Genomic DNA, 17,340 nt, shown 5'->3' with positions numbered 1-17,340 from the left:
AACGCTTCCCACTTGAACAAAAGGTCTTCCACGGAAAGATTAAACATCTGGCACAGTTTCATGCCTTGTAAACGTGAGATGGACAAACTAACACGAGAAAAAGAACAGAGCGCACATTCTGATACCAGTGCCTCATCAGACGCGACTGCTTGACCGAAACGTTCACCAATTTCCTCGCGAGAGACGGGTTTCGACATGCCACGACGAGTGTCTTCTATGACGGGATACGATATTGCAACTGACAATGGTGGAAAGTCGCGTCTCTGGAGACCATACATCGATTATAGTAGGCAGGAGGAGTTTCGCCACCGTGACTGGCGTGCATGGAATATGTCACTTAAGCGTCACATGCTCATAGATATAATAACCATTTATGGCAACTGCTACATTTTGCATTTTATTATTGGCGCTGCAACGCGGAAAATATACAAGTGACGATGATACCACGGAAAGGAGATAAATACCACCTGCAAAAGATATGAGAATACAGCTTTGCATCCTCAGGATTGATGTTACACGATACAAGCAGAATCAAGACAATGAAAGGTAGTGATTGTGCAAATATGAGCAGGTTGTCATGGACTTGATCAGGACTAAAGGAAAGGTTGCATGTATCAGACAGTGATCATGACTATGAGATTCGAGGACCGCGACAAAGTAAGCGAGCTTTCAGGCTACTCTGCTTCTTCTTTGTCCGAGTCTTTAGCTTCTTCATCGCTATGGCCTAATGTACTCTCTTTCACGGGGCTCGTACTATTGGTCGGGGATACCGATAGACCTTGATGACTGGTAACAGGTGATGAGGCATGCGGAATGCTATAAACATAGAAGATGAGAACGTCAAAGAACACAAAACAATCGAATGACATACTTTTCAGGATTGGGGATCGCTGTTCCAACAGTGTTCTGTGGAGCAACCCCTGCCTTTGACAGGGCGTAGTCACCAGAGTCAAAATATTTGCGATCCTGATGGCCCAGGGTAAGATTGATGTCAGTGTCAAAAGATGTCAGATCTCGCCTTCTGCATCTTCGTGAGGATATTCTTATGTGATGGTAACTTCCCGTACAGACGAAAGAGCTTCTGCTCCTCCTCCGTCAGTTTCTGTACGCCATAAAAGATCCATCAGCATCGTGAAAAGCTCTTGCATATACAGCGTATACGTTGGTAGATAAGGCGAATGCGATATACTTACACTAATGTCAATCTTGTTGCGCTTTGCCGGGTGCATGGCGATGGAGGAGCGGGCTCAAAGACGAAGGAGGAGCTAGATAGCCTTGACGAAAGGAGGGCGAGCAAGGTCGTCGCAAAGGAAACACGATACCAATAATCCGATGGCGAATATTGTGCAAGGGTGGAGAACGTTTCTAAGTAATTGCCTTTATGTCGGGGCGTAATGGGCATGTCTTGCGGAGTGCGTGTCGGAGTATCAACAAAAGTCGTGGTACTATGACACTGCATTACATACTCCAAGTTCCGCAGTGAAGCTTGTGAAGGACTAACAGTACAAGAAAATATGTTCAGTTTCAGTCACATCGTTGCAACCTTGATATAACCTGAGGATTTATTGAAGTACATTAAAACACAAGTGAAAAACATCGATTGCAGTCCAAACAAATGATAGTGTGCACTGGCCCCATACTCCATTTTCGAACTAGAGTTCAATATCAAAATCAAGAAATTCGACGGAGTAGCCTTCGCCTGGCGTGTTACCTCTTTCCAGTCCCTGAAAGAAGGTGTTTGCATTGGAGTGTGAATCGCTAAATGGACTTGCTGCGGTCCTAGTAGTGTCATACATTCCCAGAGGGACGTCCGGTGATCTGCAACTGCAGGATAATCGATGGCCAAGGGAGCAATTTTGACAGTCTGCTAATGAATAAGGTGGTGACATGTCATCTGAGTCGATGAGTAGATCCGAGTCCGAGTCCGAGTCCTCCGTCAAGCAATTATCGATTGGGCTATCCAAACCGAGCAAAATACCCTCCTGGACTTCGCTAGTGAATAGACCTGTTACGTTTGAGGGCGAAGGTGTCCGTGGGTACGTCAGGTGATGTGAACCTTGCGTTAACGAAGAAGCGTTAGAAGTCCAGTTTCCGGCATCTTCCAAGGTGTCATGGCCCCATGACTGCGAGGAGCATGATGGATTTGAAGCCAAGTTTGAATACTGAAAGCCTTCGTCCGACGCGGCAAGCGGAGAGCCACGCAATGGTAACGTGCAGTAAACAGAAGAACTAGGGTCATTGATAAGAGATATGTCCGGTATCGTCTCGTTTTTGTCGTCCCGCAGTACATTTTCCACTGTCTCAGTGGTCCAGAAACCCATCGACTGATATTGCAGATCTATAGGCTCTTCGTAGAATCCAACTTGTGGGGTGGGGCAATGTTCGAGATCGAGAATTTCATAATGAAATGAGGTGTCCAGAAGATCTTTTTCATAGGAAGAATCTTGTGAGAGGTCGAAGGAACCATCCTCGGATGTATCCGTAGGAACTAGCCCCGGAATGGGGACAACGGGCTAACCTGACAATCGACGATGGTCCAGACTTACATAACAGGAGTTGAAACTGACCTTGAAGCGTGGACAGGGGACACCGTTTTTGTAAATTCGCTCCATAGACATGCGAAGAGCCTCCTGATCCGAATAGGAATGGTCGAGAGTATACTTTAGTTTCTCATTATTATCGATTACCGTATCGAATTGCCCATGGCATGCCAAAAGTGTAGCTGCAGACGCATGAAAGAATGTGCTGTTGTAAGACCTAGCCATCTACGCGACAAGATATGTCAGAACCTGAGGCCAGGAAACGGTGATATATACGTACCCGTAGAAGACGTCTGCATTCTGAAACGAAAAAAGGATTCTTAGAACGATTAATAACATCAAGGACAGAGGATGAAATTGAGGTAGAATAGTAGTTTTCGAGATCTAATTTCTGGAACACAGTGTAAATCATTGTATGTGTCACTAGTCGAAAACAAGATACCTTGCACCAAGGCCCAAATATCAGAGGGTACCGACTGAAAATTAATGCAGCATATAGCAAGAATGCAGAGGAGTCCACGCACCTGACTAAATGGTAGGTAACAAACTGACCAGTAACGCGGTGCAGGATGGACTCGATTGGCAGAAAAATCTGAGAAGAGAAGGGGCTTGCAGCATCCAAAAAAGCGGCCGAGTTGGGAGAATCCTTATATGTAGGTTGTTTAGCCTTCCAGATATAAAGAAGATCGACTGAGAGAAGTTTTGCATGAGGCAGCGATGAATGAGGTAACGATTGAGATGAAGTTAGCGTGACTGGAGTGCTTCTCAGAAAGCAGACCCTAGAAGTTAACAGCCGTACATACATTTAGTGATACCATCTTCGTCGACGTAAGGGTCCGATACCGTACACAGCCCCAGTTGAGCGGAATTCTACGCGTCAAAATCAGCTGCATACCCTGCAAAGTGAAAATTTACGTGCTGCGCGAAGGTAATTTCGAAGATATACAACAATTATAGAGCGTGCAAGGATATCTTTTGGCACTTTCTTGCCTTGCGACAGGCCATCGAACGAGAAAGTCAAGTTTGAAGACAGCAAGACATCCAGCTCCTTTGGTAAACGTCCTTTGATTTTATAAACAGTTTCTGACGGGTCATTGTGGACGAGGTTGTGACATATCCTGAGAGTGAGTTTATGTTCCTCAGAGGCAGCACGAACGAAAGAATGGCAAGAAAAGGACGGCATGAATAAAGCTCTTCACTCATGGGGAAGATAAGAAATATATATTTATGTATTTATGCACGTGCGTGTGTGCAGTTAGGTTAGCTAAGTCAGTAATAGGTAACGGCACTTAGCTAATTACTCTCCAGCCTCAGATACCCACAGCCTTAGGTCTTAGAGCCACACCCATCTCAACCGCTCGTCGCCATATAGGACGACGACCTCGATATCACCCCCAGCACAACGGGGCTTTGTAAATACAGTGTTCACAGCCATGGTATGCTTTGGCTTTATTTCCTCATCAAAGCAGATCACTTACTCTGTCTTAGGCAAACGAGCTGGACCAGAAGATCCAGGACGTCCGCAAACGTATAGAGACAGAGCGCAAGGTCCTAGAAGCATCCAAACTTCTCAGACAGGCCACCACGAACCCAGATGTCCTAAGGCGCAACGATGTCAAGATCAGGGAGGCTGAGCGTTCATTGAGTTACTTCGAGACAACGCTGCAGGAATTACAAGCTCGCAAAAAGCAGCAATCACAGCGTGATGATCACTCGCGATCTGGGGATGCAGCCTCTTCTCAGGGTATCTCTCCGACTACGCCAAAGAGCGGTCGATTCACCGATAGAGATCGCTCTCTTCCCCAAATACCAGGGTCAGAATTCGATTCTGCTGGTCGTGGAGGACGAGCGTCTGGGTCCACAGATTTCGTCCCAAACCTAGATTCTGCGGATGGCGATGACGTTGATGGAACCCCAAAATCAAAGCAGTACACCAATCTTGATCTTATCAAAGCCGATACTCCCCACACAACCGCGAAGATATCCCGTATGCTTCACCAACTCGAGTTCAAACTACAAGTCGAATTGCAATACAAAAAGGGAATCGACAAGATGGCTAAACTATATCAGGCTGACGGTGATAAGAAATCTAGGGCAGATGCTGAAAGCAAGCGAGTTGAAAGTGAAAAGAAGATCCAGCTCCTCCAATCGGCACTCAAACGGTACAAGAACCTTCACATACTGGACGATGTAGAGGAAGAAGAAGAACATGGTAGGCTCTCTATTATCATATATTACTTGTCGCTGAAATCCGTACAGATGGTCCGGGCGTCGGTCCCGATGGCGAACGGAAAGAGCTGCGTACAAAACCGCTTTCAGGAAAATTGCAAGTAATAATAAAAGGTGCCCGAGAACTTGACCACGCCCCCATCGTGAACTCTGGAAGATCAAGATCTGCATCCAAGCAAATTACCGAGACATACATTTCACTCAAAGTGGAAGGTACACAGCGTGCCCGCTCGCATCCTTCACGCACAGATCGGTGGAACGAAGAATTTGAAATTGTCGTGGACAAGGCCAGTGAAGTTGAAATAGCAGTATACGACAAACAGGTCTCTGAAGTACACCCTGTCCCTATTGGCCTGCTGTGGATCAGGATCAGTGATCTGGTCGAAGCTTTACGACGGCAGAAGGTGATGCTAGAAAGCGGGCAGGGAGGCTGGGTTACCGCGGGTGCAATGGATGGCGATAGTCCTACTGGTCGCGCACCTCCGTCGCAAACCAATAATTTTGGAGATGTCAACGCACCATTAAGTTTCGGTGCCGGTGCTGCTGCATCGGGTGGTCTGGGAGGTCCCGGAAGCCAGAGCGAAGGCATTGATGCCTGGTTCGCTGTTGAGCCTGCCGGTGCTCTTGCTCTCCAGCTGAACTTCAGTACGTGTTCAGCTTATGATGAAGTTCAGCAGCTAATTTTTCAAAATTTTAGTGAAAGAAAATGTTAGAAAACGCCCTCTAGATGCTCCCGGTGGCCTTGGCCGTCAAGGTGCAGTAAGGAAGCGTAAGGGCGAAGTACATGAAATGAATGGTCACAAATTCGTGCAACGTCAATTCTATCAGATTATGCTCTGCGCTTTCTGTGGCGACTTCTTGCTTAACGCTCTTGGTTATCAATGCGAAGATTGTCGTTACACCTGCCACAAGAAATGCTACGAAAAGGTTGTCACTAAATGTATATCTAAATCCAACACCGGCGTAAGTAATCATAACTATCTCCTGATAGGTCTATTATATTGAATTTATGCTAGGAGGGAGACGAGGAAAAGATAAATCATCGCATTCCCCATCGTTTCGAGCAGATTACTAATATGGGTGCAAACTGGTGTTGCCACTGTGGTTATATGTTACCCCTGGGTCGCAAAAATGCAAGGAAATGCACAGAATGCGACATAACCTGTCATGCAAATTGCGCTCATCTCGTCCCAGATTTCTGTGGTATGTCGATGGAGACAGCGAACCAACTCCTTCGCGACTGGCGCGATATCAATAAGGCCCGTGGCGGGAAAGCAGCAGCAGGTTTCCGACCTCCAATTCATCCCCCACATGCCTCGCAAACTCAGACTCCTGTCCTCTCAGCACCTTCCGACGTGACTATTACTCAGAGCATGGACCGACTACAGCTTACTGGCACTGAGCCTCCCCCCTCTATCCCTGCTCCTGATCCTTTTGCTCGTCGGGCACAGGCACAGGATGGAGCAGTTGATCCCAGATATATACAGCAACAGCCAGTAGCGTCATCACCTGGCCCACCTCGCCCGCCCCCGGGAGCCCGAATCCCAGTACCGCCTGCATATCCGAACGAAGCCCTGCTACCTCCAGCTGGGAGCGGCGCTCCCCTTGGTTTCGAAGCAATTTCCGGACAGGATGACTACTCAGCTCAGCCACAGGTATCTATTTACTTTCGATCTCCTTCAAATGTAAGCTTAAAATTTTCCAAAAGAAGCAGCTGCCCTATCCTCAACCAGGTTTTCCCGCCAAGGCAGCAGTGCCTTATGCTCAGCAAAGACCTTACCAACCTGAACCACAGGGGCTTTCACCAGTACAACCCAGTCGCCAACTGTCTCGTCAACGAAAAGTCGGTCTGGATGATTTCAATTTCCTGTCTGTTCTTGGAAAAGGTAACTTTGGTAAAGTTATGCTAGCCGAGGAGAAGAAATCCAATGGATTGTATGCTATTAAAGTCTTGAAGAAGGAGTTTATCATTGACAACGATGAAGTGGAGAGGTAAGAAACACGGTTCAATCATACCAAGCGGTTATTGATCTAGCCACGTAGTACTCGCTCAGAGAAGCGCGTATTTTTGGCTGCCGCCCGCGAGCGCCATCCTTTCTTGCTTAACCTCCATTCTTGTTTCCAAACTGAAACTCGCGTTTACTTTGTCATGGAGTATGTCAGTGGTGGTGATCTCATGTTACACATCCAGCGCAAGCAGTTTTCTTTGCGCCAAGCGAAGTTCTACGCATGTGAAGTCCTACTTGCTCTAGAATATTTCCATGCTAACGGGATCATATATCGGTATGGGGCAACAATTAGTGGTGGCTTTGATACTAATTGTATGACAGAGATTTGAAGCTCGATAACATCTTGCTTACTTTAGACGGACATGTCAAAGTGGCTGACTATGGATTATGCAAAGAAGAGATGCATTATGGGTCAACCACCAGTACATTCTGTGGTACACCAGAGTTCATGGCCCCAGAAGTATTTCACCTTTTGCCTCGTATATGATGCAGTGCTCACGATGTGATGTCAGATTTTACTGGAACAGCGCTATGGCCTTGCTGTCGACTGGTGGGCATTCGGTGTTCTTACTTATGAAATGTTATTGGGACAATCTCCATTCCGTGGGGACGACGAAGACGAAATCTTCGACGCTATTCTTGAAGACGAACCTCTATACCCTATTACCATGCCTAGAGATGCTGTATCTATTCTTCAGAAGGTATGTTTGTGTCGGTCGTGTGATATCAACTAAGCTTATGTATTGTAGCTCCTGACCAGAGATCCATCTCGCCGACTTGGGTCCGGTAAAGCTGATGCGGAAGACATTAAAAGACATCCTTTCTTCAAAGATGTCAATTTTGATGATGTTTTGAACAAGCGAATTCCGCCGCCGTACTTCCCCACTATTGTAAGCTATGTTTACTCGTGCATTAGTTTGACTTGTACTCAGTGTTTGACAGAACGGCAGCGCTGACACAAGTAACTTCGACGAAGAATTTACGAAAGAGCAGCCTACATTGACTCCCGTGCATGGCCAGCTGTCCTCCAGGGATCAGCAAGAATTCAGCGGTTTCTCCTGGGTATGTACATTACCGCTATCCTTATCCTGTCACGCTGACTTGGAATGGGCGCCAGGTCGCTTCTTGGGCAAATGTATAAACGGACTTTTCATGCCATTTTATCTCCCTTTTTGTTTTGCCGATGATACATCTTGTTACTGCCCTGTATTTGGATACCTTGACGAAGAATGTTATTTTACGTTCAACATGTTTCTCTGCTTTTTCTTTTTATCGTTTCGTGCCAGAATTTTGTGATATTACATGGCCACCGGTACCCGGAAGACCAGCGACTCTTTCATCCAAACTTTCACTCTTCTGTCCGCGCATTAGCTCATGAAAACTCTGCCAAAGTGCAGCAATTGTGTCGTATTCTCTAGTCATCCCTAAAACTTCTTCCAACTTTCGATTCAACACATTACTCGAAGATAGTAGCTCCTCGAAACCCTGCAGTACCTGTATCAGTACTGATATATTTTGATTCAATACAAATTACCGTAGTTATCTCAGCAGAAAGCTTATCCCGCTCTTTATCAAAGAAAGATGAACCTGCTTCTGCCATGGATATTTCCACAGTGAAGTATATTGATGTCGACAAGATGCGATCGATGGATATAATACCTTGTGCGATGCGAGAAGTCGTGCGCAAGCAGCACCATCACATCACATTGTCACATATTTCCGTTTGGTGTCACGCTTGCCATGAATTCAAAAAATAACAAAAGTCAGAAGCTCAGTGCTCAGCGACATGGTCATTTTCTCAGTGAACTTAGTTATCTATATAGAAGGCAAGGGAAATCTGTATAGCGCAGGGTAAAGTATCATAAAGCAGCATGCACTAGATATACAACATGGAATGAACCATCCGAGAAAGGAAGATAATACAAAACTCAAAGCATAGCACCCATAAAGTTGAAAAGACAAAATTGTCCGACTCATCTGTATAGCACCGCTTACAAAAACCCACTTTCTTGTAACAAGCGTGCCATCTTCTCATCCTCCCTCTCCCGCGGTTCACGTTCAAGACTAAGGTTCCAGAAGAAGTCACCAATATCGAGCTGTTCAGTGAACTTTCCTAGGGACTCCTCGATATAAGTGATGACAGTACTAAGCGGGTTGAAGTTGTGTGGCACAGTCTGCCAGCGCTGGATATCTTGGATAACTTCGGAAGCCTTCTGACGCTTTCGGAAATTCACAAGAGCCCCAGGTAGCGTATCTTTACTACCGTCTTGGATGAAAGTTAGCGTAGTTAGGAAAACACCTGAAAGTTGATTGAATATCGCAAGTTCGTCACCAAAAACATAAACACAAACCAATGAAAGGCACACAAGGAGGTGACACTTTGGCCAGAGTGGATCGGTAATTATTGAAATTCTTGTTCGAGTCGATGGTCATCTCGCAACTACCGAGTTGAGCCATGTACCGCGCATTAACCTGCTCCCACGAACGCTTGAGACGGCGTATTGGAGGAGAGTTGAGACCTGAGACGATAGCAACCATACTCGAATAATTGTGTATGGACCGGCACCGCTGTAAGCATATCCGTTAGTTTTCACCCCATATTCATAATATTTAAAGTTTACATCTGCAACACTAATGAACTGCTTAATAACAGCAGCTCGCTTTCTTGAATCCTCGTGGACTAGCACTGAATCCGCGACCCAGTTCGCAATCTAATATAATATTCAGCGGATGGACATAAGCCATGGGCCATCGACGATAATTGATTACTACTTACGCGATTACTAGTCTGGATCACCCGAGCGATGTTGTCGTTATGATCAGTTTTTTGTTCTCGTGATCGCTGAAGACACTCCATAGGCCGTATCTTCTGATACAGGTGGCTCTCTATCGTGGTAAGCTGTCTCGCCAGCTCCACTGCGTCAATATCTAGGAGCTTGAGTTTCTTGCTTGATTTTGGGATTATGGAAGGCGGAGGGTTGCTCATATTGGTATGAATAGTCATTTTCTTTACATCTCCGCCTCGCTGCTAGATAACAACACCTTAGGTCACTCAAGACTGTAGAAGAGGGAAAAGCGACTTACAGCACGTTCAATAGCCGTTATGAGCTGTTTGGCTGCTGGTAATTTGATCACACTCTCATGTGACAAAAAGTCCTTCATTCGTTCAAGAATGTACATATCCTCTTTTTCCAGGACATCGTCATCTTGAACCATAGATTTTATGGTGTTGAGAACACTGCAACAAGCGTTGAGAATAAAAATCGCCATGATGTGTAGACAGCGGACATACCGCATCTGAATGATATGCTGCTTAAACTGCTTCCATTCATCAAGTTCTCGTGGTTCTAACTCATCAGGAGGCTGGATGAAGAATCGCCGCACTAGAAGGTCAAAAAGATCATCTAGAGTGGTGAATGACTTGTAAGTCATTAAGAAGGTTTTAATAAATGTTGGGTCTGTTTCAATAAAAATAAGCAAATGTAATGGTAGGATCTTGTGCCAAGTGTACTTACCGCCATTTTCGTGTGCAGTCAAGCGTTCCACTAAAGCTGGCACCGTACCTGCTCTGACACTGCCATCTGGATCGATCACAATATCGGTTGGACTATAATTCGGTCGTAGGTACCATGGCTTAGAATCTGATATAAGGGTATTAATAAGATGTTTCGGAGCATCGTCACCGAATATCTTTTTGATCTTTAGTGCATTTGCGGGTGCCCTGTTCGTTGCTGTGGCTAGAAGAAAATGACATTTTAGAGAAGAACAACGAGGAATAGAAGTGTATACTAACGACTGTCAAACATGAGGTCGTCAGGGGAAACGGCGTTCACTTTCGTGCCATTCGCTGGAACAAGTGTGTTGGTAGACATGTTAGGGTCTTGACCCCAAGCTGGAAGTGTGCTGGCCGTAGAATTAGAATTATTGGAAGATGCGACGGTTGCAGTGGAAGTTGTATTTCGTGATGTGTCAGATCGAGCGCTGGATAAGGGCAAATATCCGGTAGCTTTCAGTGCACTTTTACCAAAGGCAACTTCAATGTCAACAATATCTTCGCTTTCTGGATCAAGTGGGTTGAGCGTAGACATGGGCCGAGCGTCGAAGTTATTGTCAATGATGCTTAATCGTGACATACGCCATTCAATAGAGCCGTGGTAATCCCCTTGTTCCGAATCTGCTTGGTCGTGGCCAACAGCTATAAGGGCTTCCAATGTGTGCTGCAAGAAGCGGATATTCGACTTCAGCGAGGCGGCTGTAGTATCGAGAAATTCATAGCATGCATCTCTTTCTTGCCAATGGGAGTGATAATCCGACCGACGAACATGTTGAGTTGCCATGAGAATAGATGATCCGTCGTCATAAAGAGATTGGACGACGGTCTCGAGAGTGCGGACTAAAAGCCTAGCTTTCTCGACGGTTTGCATGTATTGTGGGCTGATTGAGGTTCGGTGGAAACCATCAATATCAACGTAACGTGCGAGATGGATATTCGCAACAAATAACAGTAACGCGAAGAGTTCAGTTATGAGATCCTGGCTCGCTATCCAGACTTGTTGCTCTAGCCAAAAACATCAGAGACAAGGACTCCAGAGAAGTTAACTGTACTCACGAGCTTCGCTGCTGGTGCTCCTCAAAACTGAGCCAAAGGAGTTGAACTTAGTATGAAGCTTCACCATGTACGATTTGAACTCGGTGAAAACTTCAGTGCCCAAAACCCTGCTCGGCGCCTCTTCGCTGTCATCTAGACCTATCCATCCAAAACCTTTCCAACTACCAGCATTTCCCGCGCCTACGAGACCTAGTCCGATATGGATCACGGAGAAGTAGCCATATAAGCGTTTCAGTCCTATACCGCCCAGTTGCTCGTTATGGCATCGTTGCACTTCAAGGACAAACGCAAGGACAGCACGCTCCAATTCTTCTGCATCGCTCTCTATGCGACTGCTGGTTTCGTGTGCAGAGGGCCCAGAGTCATACTGCATCGCCCGCGCGGACAGGACAAGTTTGGATAGCGTTGCGGTGACTTTCCTTTGAGCTGGTTTCAACAGAGTTTGCGAGGCAGTTGTTTCGCGCCGATCCCGGGCATCACGAGGGATAAGATTGCTGGGAATATGTCCAGAGGGAGGGGCGGAAACATAAAGAAGGTTACGAACTGCAATGACAACGTTATTAATCAAATTGTCAAGCGCCTTTCCCTGATCTGGTCTCCGTGGTAGGCCGGATAGCTGTTGGTTGTTAAGAATGACGGCAGAAATAGCATCACGCGCAAGATGGGACAAATCGGATACCAATTCAGCTGGTGGAGGCGCCAGGGACTGCTGCAATGATTGAGCGAGCTTCTCCGCGTCTGTGTATTCTACAGGCTGCGATCCCTGCGCTATTTCATACTCTTGGTCATCCGGAGAACGCGAATCAGACCAAGATGGTGAATGCGTGCGATCATCGTCGGAGACGTCACTGATTTGTCCAGCGGTACTCTGGCTTCTCTGTATGGATTGTGATGTTGCTGAATCCGAACGCAGACGACTAATGGCACCGTTTTGATTAGAATGATTAGAAGGCGCATTGGACGCATTTGTGTGCGCACGACTTCGTCCCGTAGACTTGTCGCGGGTCTGACTTGTTTCATTGTCTGGAGCAGTCCATCGAACTTGACCATCAAGTTTGTTCTGATAGTAATAGGACATGCCATCATCGGCGAGTCTTCTAATCCAAGGTTCTGGAGTTCCTGAACGCTTTAGAATGCCGAATCCAGCGGGGTTAGTTTCCGCAGTACCACTGAGCCCCAACGCTGCGCTCGGTCCAGCTCTAGAGCTCGACTGTGATGAAGTCAGACCAGCTAACTCTCCATCAGAGGTATCATCAACTTCTTGTGGGAGGTCACGAGAGCGCTCGCCGGTTTGAGTATTTACATAATAAATCTGGGATTGTAGAGAAGGAGGGCAAGTATACATAAGCAGAAAGGAATACTCGATAGCGCTAACTTACCTGGCCATCTGGAGTGACCTCAGGCATCCAAAAATCACTGGATGGTGTTGCATCGTTCATGGCAGCACTTGCGAGCTCAGCGAATCCATCCCCCGAGTTCATATGGCCCACTTCTGCGGCCAGCCATTCAGAATCGGACAGAGAGTGGCCTTGAGCCGCTGGGGGTATGTGATGGGATGTGTCAAGATGAACTTCGCCCGATGATTCTACAACCTGCTGCAATTCTGAGGAGGATAGAGCAGCCTCTGCTTCTTCATCTGGGATGACGGCGACATAATTTGAAGGGAACCATCCGCGCTCGTCTCCCAGCAATCCGTCCCACCAGCCTGACTCCAGTTGAGTGAGAACCTCGATAATGTCATTTCTATGAAATGATAGGGAAGAGGCGTCTCTTGTCTGATAGTCGTAGAGAGCACGACAGAAGAATGTGGTGACATATTGCTCGTCGTTAGCTTGGGATTCCTGGATGTGTTGGTCGGAAATGATGGCGGGAGAATACGCCTGGTGACCAGCATACATGGCGGTGCTCATGATAGAGAGAAATGAAGAGGAAAGAGAAAGGCTTTACGGGGAGTAGCACTGGGTGGAGATAAGGTATAGAACAACAAATGGCTGGAGACTGCAGCGGAAAACCAGGCTGAGCGTCACTACAACAGCAATGTGGCCACTGAACAAGAGTTCCCTTCAGATTACATAATCATCACATGCGCAGCCTAATTTTAAAACGTGTACTACAGCATTCACCGCTTAAGCGTCCTCTGTTTCTCTGCAAACTCTACTATCTTGCGGTCCACAAACATCCCTTTGCGCTCCCGAACACTATCCACGTATCCCTTCGCTACGTTGGATCGATCTGCTTTCTCACCAAGATCTTCTAATTCTTCCTCAGTCGTAGGAACCCAGAATGGATCTTGATCTAATAATTCATATCTTTTCATTTCATATCAGTTTCGTCGCAATCTCAGTCGTAAGTGCGGATCAAACATACCCGCTGAAGATTAGTTGTGGACTAGCTGCGCCAGACGTCCGTTTTCGAATATCTGTAATAAACAGTACCAGTGAACAACCAGATAATGATATCTCGTCAAGCTCGCTCACCATCTGCAAAACCGAAACTTTCTACGACCGGTAATAATGCGGACACGTTAAAGAACGTGGTTCCTTCTTTCATTTCTTCAGCAACAATTCGACCGCGCCGTCTAGCAACCACTCCATACACCTTTCCAAGAACATCCGCTGTACGTATGCCCAGGTGAGAAGACATAGGCGAATCAAGTATAACACCTACTTGAAGCTTGAATATCGCACGAATACATTGCCAACATCAACCTTGGTGACCAGTCGAGTAGACCGTTCCTGCAAGCATCTCTAACTGCTGATATTACAGAGCCGTTTACTTGTGTAATCCTATTTTGCACTGATGGTAGCATCTGAGCATTCGAAAGCATCTAATATCTTCCAATGACTCACCAATTTCTTTCCCCACACCCTCCTCATCCACGACCAAGCTTTCAACGAAATAGGCAAGACCCTCCATGGGCTCTGCACACAGGGGCCCCTGAAAAGTAGCAAGCTGGAATCCAGTCTCCAGATGTCCGGTAAAATCAAAGTCAGAACGTGCTGCCCGTGAGCTTGCGGCCTCTATTTTTGTCTTCTCTAATCGACGCCTTAGCCTATCGATGGGGTCAGTGACGTTGTAATCACTGGAACAAGTAAATATTGACTTACGACACAGAGGCGCTATCCTTTCGTGCGTCAACGAGGACGCACCCCCCAGCTCCTTGCGGGCCAAAGGCCCATATCTTATCAACAATATTGGCCCATTCCCCTCCGGCCTCCTTGCACTTCTCCTCTAAGACCGTCCAAAATTCACTCGGCTTGACGGTCGGTTTTTGAAGGATGTCACCTTGAATGCCAACATCTCCAACCTCATCGTAGTCGTCTCCGTCAATATCTAATCCTTCCTTCAACTCTGCCATCTGTTGCAGCGATTTCAAAATTGCAAGGTTCTGCAGAAGAAACTGCAGTATGTCGGCCGGTAAAGGAAGGGCGCGGATAGTGAACGTGATCAAATTTTGGGAACTGGCACCTTTCATAGTGCCACGAACAGCACCAACGGTTTTAGGTGGTGCCATATCTAACTTCAGTATAAGTTGAATGAACGCTCTAATAAACAGGAATGAGGCAAACCTGATGCCTTAACAGCAGTTTCACGAAAAGGCACGATGGGTTGGGAAGCTTGTATCTCAACCCGAGCAAATCTCTCTCTTAAATCTTTCAGACACCTCTGAAAAAGCCCCCAAGTTAACCATTTTGACAAGCCACCGCTGTTGGATTTAATGCTTACCTCGAGGTGTAACTCACCAGCCGTAAGAATCACATGCTCCCCTGTTTGTTGCTGAAATGTTTCGACGCATGGGTCGGCTTGGCTCAGTAGTTTTAGGCCAGCGATTAGTTTAGGCATATCGGCTGGATATGTAGGTTCCAACGCAACCCTGACTATAGGGGGCGTCTAGAGAATTATACTATCAGGATTAAGCCATAGTTGAAACAGCAAGAGAACCTACCATGCGACTGGCTCCCCCCAAGTTGATTAAACACTCAGCATGTGCTGGCTCTTGTTCTTTGACGACAATGGATCCACCAGGCCCACAAAGTGTGCCATTCCTCCAGACTTTACCTGCTAAGCCTCTGATAGCAAATGTGCTTCCCGCTCTGACTTTCTCCACAGGTATCAATTCACGTCCCATCATAACATACAGACCTTCAACTGTAGCCGTGGTGATATGATTAACATTGCTGGGATGCGTGGGTGGTAAAGAAGAGTTGAACTTGGGCAATACACAGTATATTGTTGAACCAAGTCGAAGTACACCTGAGTAGAGACGGGCAAACCCGAGTATTGCTTCGGATGCTGTGGTCGGGTCTACTTGCGAAGGTTCATGTACGGGGTGTGATCCTGCGCTGGGTGGAGGAGTATCGGATACAGCTGCCTCGGACGCGGCGTTTTCACGATTTTCTTTTGCTTCCCTCGCTCTATTACGCAGCTCTTCTGCTGTCAAGGACCGTTTTTTGTTCTCCGGTAGTTCTGTTCCAGACACTACGAACATTTTGCTAACATAGGCTACCACGTATGCGTCATCATCTAACTTAGAATTGAAAAGATCGCTTTCGAGCTTGTCCTTGGGTATGACGGTCTCTTCGTATATGTCGGGGTAAAGTAATCTGGGTAAACGTATGGATTGTGCAACTAGAGGAGGCGGAACAATGTCGATGACAGTTTGGATAATGCAAGTGGACAAGGACAACCATTGGGAAAAAATCAGCGACAAAAGGTTTCGGCTGTCCTTAGACTTCAAATCTCGAGGGGCTATTTTCAAGTTGAGGGCAGTCACTATTTTTGAAACCTTCTCTGTATTCCTAGGGATAATTGTCAGAGTTGGGTAAACCACAGAATTGTGATGATAAAACGAACGGATTAATGACAACTGCATCGTATACAGCCCAGATATTTTCCAATACAAATTGGACAAACAACGGCTTCAAGGCACGACCGCGCAAATGCTTGTAACTAATCACTTTTTTCGTCTTTGGGTCTAAGAAAAAGTCACCCCAAAGCACCCTGCGTAGAATAGCCTCCTTGATTCCCAGTTTCGCCGCGAAAAGCTGGGCGAACTTCCCCACGCGAAATCCCCAGCCATCTGCGGCAGAAGCGAATACAACGTTCCCTCTCTCGGGCGCAAAGTACAGGTCTTCGTCGTCTTTCTCTTTGAAATCATCGGTTTCATTCGTTGCGGCCTCAATTTCGTCTGCATACTGATCCTTCTTCGCAGCCATTCGGCGATCTCGCCCTTCTCTCCACCTTAAATCGTCTTCCATCCGTTCGCTAGCGAAAAATCCACCCATAACGGCATTGACCTGCTCAATCAATCGCGAGAGATGATGATAAGCTTCCACGGGAGCCAGTTTCAGTTCAGTAATCAACCTGTCGAATTTATTGATGACGAGAACTGGACGAAGATTATCCTGCCACGCTTGTCGAAGAACAGCAATGGTCTGATGCAAGTTAACCAATAGAGCATGGCCTTGGATGAAAATGAAGTACCTGAGTGCAGACGCCTTCGACGACATCCACGAGAACCAGAGCACCATCACACAGACGAGATGCGGTAGATACTTCACTAGAGAAGTCTACATGCCCAGGTGTATCAATAAAATTGACGACATATGTCTTGGGAGAACTTCCTGGATTGATTTGTCACATAACCTGGTACGATCGCGAAGTTATATGCGTACCTCCATCCACCGCTTTCTCCATAACCTGGAATTTTAAGGAGACGGCACTACTTTCCATAGTGATTCCTCGTTCCTGTTCATCTTCTCGACTGTCGAGATATCTCAATTTACCAGCCATTCTGGAAGATATGATGTTATTTGCAGCGAGAAGTGCATCCATCAAGGTCGTCTTTCCATGGTCAACATGCCCAAGTGTGGTGACGATGCGAATGTTGGCTGGATCTGGGTATTCCATGACGTTGAAAGAATCGCAATCGCGCAAGTCTGGTGTAGGCCAA

At 46.6% G+C, this 17,340-nt stretch overlaps 5 protein-coding genes across 5 annotated transcripts; 1 reads left to right on the top strand and 4 right to left on the bottom strand.

Moving 5' to 3' along the window:
- Nucleotides 1-356: 356 nt before the first annotated feature.
- SERLADRAFT_469759 (uncharacterized protein) lies at nucleotides 357-1,397 on the bottom strand (the record flags this gene model as incomplete). The annotated part of the gene is made up of 4 exons (XM_007319327.1): nucleotides 357-816; nucleotides 872-966; nucleotides 1,019-1,102; nucleotides 1,194-1,397. 4 exons carry the CDS (start codon nucleotides 1,227-1,229, stop codon nucleotides 675-677), a joined length of 357 nt encoding a protein of 118 aa, XP_007319389.1.
- Nucleotides 1,398-1,652: 255 nt separating this feature from the next.
- On the bottom strand, nucleotides 1,653-3,723 carry SERLADRAFT_416034 (uncharacterized protein; the record flags this gene model as incomplete). The annotated part of the gene is made up of 7 exons (XM_007319326.1): nucleotides 1,653-2,513; nucleotides 2,568-2,745; nucleotides 2,821-2,840; nucleotides 2,983-3,016; nucleotides 3,065-3,230; nucleotides 3,344-3,410; nucleotides 3,436-3,723. 7 exons carry the CDS (start codon nucleotides 3,721-3,723, stop codon nucleotides 1,653-1,655), a joined length of 1,614 nt encoding a protein of 537 aa, XP_007319388.1.
- Nucleotides 3,724-3,775: 52 nt separating this feature from the next.
- SERLADRAFT_438936 (uncharacterized protein) lies at nucleotides 3,776-7,919 on the top strand (the record flags this gene model as incomplete). The annotated part of the gene is made up of 14 exons (XM_007319325.1): nucleotides 3,776-3,781; nucleotides 3,849-3,870; nucleotides 3,939-3,976; nucleotides 4,029-4,752; nucleotides 4,800-5,414; nucleotides 5,467-5,732; nucleotides 5,786-6,424; nucleotides 6,478-6,761; nucleotides 6,813-7,052; nucleotides 7,100-7,238; nucleotides 7,291-7,479; nucleotides 7,528-7,668; nucleotides 7,721-7,840; nucleotides 7,896-7,919. The coding sequence occupies 14 exons, from the start codon at nucleotides 3,776-3,778 to the stop codon at nucleotides 7,917-7,919; spliced, it is 3,447 nt and encodes a 1,148-aa protein (XP_007319387.1).
- A 659-nt stretch (nucleotides 7,920-8,578) lies between these two features.
- On the bottom strand, nucleotides 8,579-10,844 carry SERLADRAFT_469753 (uncharacterized protein; the record flags this gene model as incomplete). Its single annotated transcript, XM_007319324.1, has 8 exons — nucleotides 8,579-9,077; nucleotides 9,130-9,346; nucleotides 9,400-9,489; nucleotides 9,555-9,806; nucleotides 9,863-10,016; nucleotides 10,071-10,236; nucleotides 10,294-10,515; nucleotides 10,572-10,844. 8 exons carry the CDS (start codon nucleotides 10,648-10,650, stop codon nucleotides 8,770-8,772), a joined length of 1,488 nt encoding a protein of 495 aa, XP_007319386.1.
- Nucleotides 10,845-13,430: 2,586 nt separating this feature from the next.
- On the bottom strand, nucleotides 13,431-17,297 carry SERLADRAFT_449969 (uncharacterized protein; the record flags this gene model as incomplete). The annotated part of the gene is made up of 12 exons (XM_007319323.1): nucleotides 13,431-13,696; nucleotides 13,755-13,806; nucleotides 13,865-14,002; nucleotides 14,055-14,183; nucleotides 14,237-14,439; nucleotides 14,495-14,903; nucleotides 14,957-15,053; nucleotides 15,114-15,278; nucleotides 15,334-16,186; nucleotides 16,242-16,822; nucleotides 16,872-17,011; nucleotides 17,063-17,297. 12 exons carry the CDS (start codon nucleotides 17,295-17,297, stop codon nucleotides 13,507-13,509), a joined length of 3,192 nt encoding a protein of 1,063 aa, XP_007319385.1.
- Nucleotides 17,298-17,340: the final 43 nt, after the last annotated feature.

The sequence above is a fragment of the Serpula lacrymans genome (assembly GCF_000218685.1).
Source record: "Serpula lacrymans var. lacrymans S7.9 unplaced genomic scaffold SERLAscaffold_8, whole genome shotgun sequence".
Classification (NCBI taxonomy): Eukaryota; Fungi; Basidiomycota; class Agaricomycetes; order Boletales; family Serpulaceae; genus Serpula; species Serpula lacrymans.
Note: the sequence above shows the minus strand (reverse complement) of the source record. Positions and strands in the feature narration are given on the sequence as shown.